This window comes from Aptenodytes forsteri, unplaced genomic scaffold, assembly GCF_000699145.1.
Source record: "Aptenodytes forsteri isolate BGI_AS27 unplaced genomic scaffold, ASM69914v1 Scaffold374, whole genome shotgun sequence".
In the NCBI taxonomy this organism is placed as follows: Eukaryota; Metazoa; Chordata; class Aves; order Sphenisciformes; family Spheniscidae; genus Aptenodytes; species Aptenodytes forsteri.
Genome location: NW_008795678.1, coordinates 890,218 through 896,217, shown reverse-complemented (window position 1 = coordinate 896,217; position 6,000 = coordinate 890,218). Strand labels below are relative to the sequence as shown.

At 46.1% G+C, this 6,000-nt stretch overlaps 1 protein-coding gene across 1 annotated transcript in view; it reads left to right on the top strand.

Moving 5' to 3' along the window:
* Positions 1–124: 124 nt before the first annotated feature.
* The window catches only part of KCNB1 (potassium voltage-gated channel subfamily B member 1), a 130,527-nt gene continuing 124,651 nt past the window's right edge, over positions 125–6,000 (top strand). Inside the window, exon 1 of the mRNA XM_009282643.1 lies at positions 125–691. Coding sequence (XP_009280918.1) covers positions 125–691 — 567 coding nt within the window. The remainder of the gene's footprint in view (positions 692–6,000) is intronic.

Below are 6,000 nucleotides of genomic sequence, written 5' to 3'. Positions count from 1 at the left end.
GACCCATGGTCGGCCTCTCTTGCAGCTCTGGGGCATGGAGGGGAAGGAGAGGTGAGGAGAGCCGGCCCCCACGCGCCCTGCCCCACGCCGCACCTTGGAGCGTCCAGCCTGAGGGGGACCAGCGATGCCTCTGGGGATGAACAAGCATGGATCTCGCTCTACTACCTCTTTGCCTCCGGACCCCACGGAGATTGTCAGGAGCAAGGCCTGCTCCCGAAGGGTCAAGCTCAACGTGGGGGGGCTGGCCCACGAGGTTCTCTGGCGGACCTTGGACAGGTTGCCGCGGACCAGGCTGGGTAAGCTCAGAGACTGCAACACACACGACTCCCTCATGGAGATCTGTGATGACTACAACCTGGAGGAGAACGAGTACTTCTTCGACAGGCATCCTGGGGCATTCACCTCGATCTTGAACTTCTACCGTACTGGCAAGCTGCACATGATGGAGGAGATGTGCGCCTTGTCCTTCAGCCAGGAGCTGGACTACTGGGGGGTGGATGAGATCTACCTGGAGTCCTGCTGCCAGGCCCGCTACCACCAGAAGAAGGAGCAGATGAACGAGGAGCTGAAGAGAGAAGCCGAGACACTGAGGGAAAGGGAAGGGGAGGAATTTGATAACACTTGCTGTGCTGACAAAAGGAAAAAGCTCTGGGACCTCCTGGAGAAGCCCAACTCCTCCGTAGCGGCCAAGGTAAGATCGCCACATTTCTTCTCAAGTCTTGTCTGTATTGGCTCATGACTCTGGCAATGCTTACGTGAGGTATTGCCCTGCTACCTTTGCTTTAACATCTGGGCACTTGTGGCTGGATGAACGCTGTGAGTGAAGGGGAGAAAGGCCTCCCAGATGCAAATAAGGTTTAGTGTATCTTTTTGGGGTAGTTTGGAAGGGATCCAGTTTGAGCTTTCCTGGGGCGGTCTAGGCTGCTCAGTGTGGGAGCAGCTCCACTGACCCTTGTGTCAGCATATGCTGATTGCTGTGGTTGAAGGTTAGCAGACTTGTTATCCACTGGCCTGTCTTGGTGCATTTTGTAATGGAGATTTCTTTGGGCCTAAAACATGTTTGTCTCCTACTGCTTAACCAAACTGGCTTTTAAGAAGAAGAAATGTACTTGACCTCTTAGACCCAGGTCCAGTCAGGAAATAATGCCTTCCTTTCTAGGGCTTAATTTAAAATTCTGTGGTGAAATACATCTAGTTATTTGTATTGGGCACTCCTAGGCTGCAGGTCTGCTAAAGCTAGCGTTTGAATTGCATCCTTTACCTGATTCCAGTCTCCCTGTGCAATACTGCTGCAGCTCTGTCTCTGTCAATAGTTGAAGTGCTGCTTGCTACAAAGTTGGTGCCAGTGCAACAGATCTATTTGAAGGCATTTGGAAGAGAAGATCCATGTTAGGAGAAACCAATGTCAGAGTTGGCTCTGATAATTTAGCTGTCTCATGTTCGTCACATGTTCTTTAGTGAGGAAAATCTCTGCAAACACAATGGTTCAGTAACCATGGGGACAAAAGTGAAGAGGGAGAGGTTAAAAACTGTGGCGTGAATAACTGAAAAGCATGAGAGACAGAGCAATAGGGACCAAAACTTGAATTTTCTATGTACCAGCATCCTCATGGTATGGCAAAGAAGTAGAAAGAGGCCCCAGCCACCTCTTTAATGTCACCTCCCTGTTGTACATACATTTGCAAATGCAAACCTTAGCTCCGTCCTATAGGAAGTCTGGTTTTGGTGGGCTACTTAAGAGAACAGATGACTTCGTTCCCTCTTTTTATCAAAATGTTGCACATCATGAACCAAGAGCATGTACGGAAGTTTGGTGAGGGGGTTTTATGAAGCGTGGAGCTAAATGGCTCGTTCTGGCAGGGGGAGGGAGAGGCATGGTCAGCTGCTGAACCGATTATCACTTTTTTAATGACAAACAGAGCCCCAGAATATCTTTTTGTCTCCAATGGCACAGATGACACTGTGCTGAATGCATTAATCATTTATAAGGCTCCTTTGGCACAGTCCTGGAATCCTGAAACATAGGCCCCGGGCTTCGCTGTCTGTGGCACTGACTCAAAATCCATTAGAGACTGTTGATGCTCATGATTTATTGTATATGAGCAGGGGTCATTCTTGCCAAATAAGTGTCTTTTGTGATTTATAAATGAAATACACTCTAGCTTCATTTTCTGAGAAAATTCTCAGAGTAAGTGCATTCGGCGTTGCAGGCTCTGGATTAATTGAGGGTGAATGGTAATGCATTATTACCCTTCCCATTTAAAGCTACCATTCTGTGACTTTGTTACTCTAATGAAAATGGTGCTGTATGTTCTTGGACCTCAAATATTCCGGCAGTTCCCAAACACAGATTTCTACTCATTTCAAGTGTAGCAAGGAAAATGGGCGTGATGAACAATTAGCTTACCAGGCAGGGACAGAAGAGCTGCTAAGCCTATTCTTTATCCGATCTTCTCCCTGCTGGTGGATAGCTTTTCTCTCATGCCAGAGTATGCCCTTTGCTTTGATCACCTTCATGAGAATACATTCCACGTATTGAACAGGCTGGACCCAGTCTTCAACTTGTGATGGAAGGATGTGGGGAGAGGGACTTGGCAGCCTGACCCATTATGTGTCCTAACCAGCTGTGCCCATGCTCCGTTTCAGGCTGCATTTTCTAAATCTGAGCCTCTGCCTGATAGCTCCTGGCCAGCTTTCCTCAGCTGTCTGCTCAGTGGAGCACTTTTGCTGAGGCCACGGGCCTCCAGGAACTTCTGTCACCTTTCCCAAAGCCAGACTCCATCTGCTTTGATAGGTCTGGGAGCTCAAACTGTTCCTATAGAAAGGGAACAAAGCAAACTCTTCCGAGGTTTAATGACTATCACCGAAGGACCTAAAATCACTGTTGGGAAAATCTGTACTACTCTCGCTTATTCTTTTTCTTCAGACTTGTGTCTCTCAATGCAAAGGTTTTTCCATTTAAATGTAAGAAATACAGGCTCCCTTCGTGTTCTCTTTAAGAAGTCTAGAAAATAGCTACAAATGCCAGTTCTTCCCAAAACTCAACACAATCCCTCTGTAAGCCATGCCCTGTCCTCTAACTCCTGCCCCAGCAAGGTGGGCTTTCTTGCTGGCTGTCGGCATTGTTTGTATTTTAACATTTCTGCACAACACCTGACCTGACTCCTCCATAACAGCTTACTGCAGAACTTCTCATGGTTGTACTGAGACAGGTTAAATCCTGAGAGTGTGAGTTGTTTTTTGTGTTTTCTTTTTTTTTTTTTAAAAAAAAAAGAGAATTGTAAGTGATGTACCTCAGGGTGGAAAACAGCGTTCAATAAGAGAAGAAGAATCCCCCAGACCTTAATTTTTGTTGCTCTTTTATCCATTGGGGATTTACCCATATCTTTTGACTAATCTGTCTGGCTTTTAAACTAACCACCTCATGGCAAGCAGTGTCTTATTTATGTGCGATGCTTCACCCTGTACGTGACTGGAAAGAACACTGTTATATTTTATAATACCCACTCTTTGAGAGCCTGCAGATTTCTATGATGAGGTGTCAGACAGCTGTTGAAGCCCCAGGCTTGCTGCCTTGTTACCCCCCAGCACTAGCAGAGGGGTGTTTGCTCCTTTCCTATAATGCTGCAGTCCCTTGCAGCTGTAGCTGAAGCTGCACTGTCCTTGTGTGAGGTGCCGTAGAGGCACGGGGCAGCGCTCCAGCCCTTCTCCAGGGTCAGACCACGCAACAGGCACCTGAACCATTTCACCCACCAGTCCATTTAACTTGGAGGCACTTGCTGTGCTCACCTTGCCCAGTGGGAAAACTCCTATGCACAAAATTGAGCACTGAGGGATTCTCCCTCTACCAAATGAAAAAATATTTGACAGTTATTAAATAAAACTTAATTTCTCTCTTTCTAGCCTTACAAGATATTTTAAAGGATCAGTTTCTCCTGCTTTCTGTGGCTTTATTTGCCTGTATATCCCTGAGAAATACTCACTGCTGTCTTTGTGGATGCTTCTTCCTTTTCCTGCAATCACTGTTTTTGCATACTCCTGCTTATTTTTATCACTGTCCCAGTCTCCCTTAACAGTTTGGTGGTTGGTTTTTGTGTTGTGTTTTAAGTAGCATTCCTCCTGTACTTTGGTGTACTTGCAACATCCATTTTTAACCATAGAGGACTCTGCTGCTTGCTTCTGTCTGGATTTACCCCAGATGAAGATGAGGTGCAGATATTTCCTGGAGTAGCTATTACATTTTGTTGTGTGGTAGTTTTCCTTTCCTCAGGAAATAAAAGCAGCTCTCCAGCTCAGCCAAGCAGAACTGCTGCTGACATGAACACCAGAACTCGGTATCCATGTCAGGGCAGCAGTGGTTAGCAGTTCTCCAGCACTCAGGTTTGTGCTTTTAATCATAATTGCTCTTTCCCTCAGCAAGGCTAAGCCTGGGCAGCTGGCTTCCATCACCCACAACCCAGCTAGCAGCCCTGCGTTTCCAAAGCAGAAGTCCCTCCTGTAGCTGTTTTTTTTACTAACCAAGCTAGTTAGGATCTGTGGGCCTACCTGGTTGGTGAGACATTCGTGCCCCTTGGGACAGCCAACCTAGCTGCAAATCCAACTAGACATCACGGCATCCTGGAAAATCACAGACTGCAGTGGTTTCATGCTTTCCAGTATTAACAAATTAGACCAACTCAACATCTTAATTAACTTATATGGTCTTGGAAATCCTCTGATCACCTGGACCTTTCCAGCAACTCTGCAAGAACGTTGCCCTTTTTGCCTCTTAGGAGGAAAAGAAATCTCCTCTTCTTCTAGTCCTTACAAATTATTTCCCTGATCAATATTTGTGCAATTAGTGTTGCATGGGGGGGAAGTCTGTTTGTCTTACAGACTCCTCTGCATGTGCTGGTTTCATCTATTTTTCTCTTGCTGTCCTGAAGGCTGAGAAAAACACGATGACATCACCCACTTTGCAAAAAGCTTCTCTGCATATCTGCATGTCAAGTAGGATGTGCACTTTCTCTCCTCCTCGCTGCCTCCACTTCCCGCTTGTCCCTGTCCTGTTGGGAGCTCAGCTGCAGCAATCTCTCTGTTCTGAGAGGCTATTTCTCATCCTTTCTCCTGTTCCTACTATGTCTTTGCTAGTGCAATAATATCATGTTTATCCTTGAAAACATGCAACTCCAATTCAGTAATCTTATTATGCATGCCTCTACATTTGTTGAACAGCTTTTCTCCAGCTGCCCACTGCTCTCTGCTGCTAATCTCTGGATGCATTGCTTAGGGAGGTTGCTCTGTAAGCTCTTTTCTTATTATTGTTGATAGTAGTGACAAAATAAGAAAAATAAAGCTTCTTGGAGATGCATTCACTACATCTAGAGCGTTCTTCCCCCACATGGGCTTTCTATTCCTGGCCCTCCCTTATGGCATGCAGTTTTCATTCATCTCTAAACCTGCCTGAATTTAGCATTCAGCAGAGGAAACCCCTCTCCCTAATTGCAGGGGTCATATCTTAGCCATGTCTCGTCTGTCTCTGAGACTCCCATCACTGGGCAGATGTTGACTTTGTCTCTTAAAAACAGATTGCCCCTATTTTTCTTGCATCTGTGACTTTCATTTTTCTGATGCAGCTACTGCCTTGGCTTTTCTGCTATATATAGGAGACTTTTTCCATTCATCCAAAGTAAACTCCTGCCTTTGGAGATCCTCAAAAGCAAAGCCTCATTCCAAAGCCTTTCCCCTGGGTTCAGGGATTTGCCGCTTTGGTCTATAGCTTATCGCTGGGTTTCTAGCACAGCACTGTCCTGTGGACATACAAACAATTGCTGTTCTATACCAATCTCTTTTCACCCTGCAGCTCCTTTCTGGGTGCTTGTCTTTCCAGTGAACTTCTTAAATCTTTTCTCTGGGGAGCTGTAATTCCTATGTTGAGTTCCCTGCCATGTGTCCTCTCCTTCTGTCTCACAATGACCTTCCCACAATGTATTGCTGTGCTGGCAGTTCCCAGAACTCCTC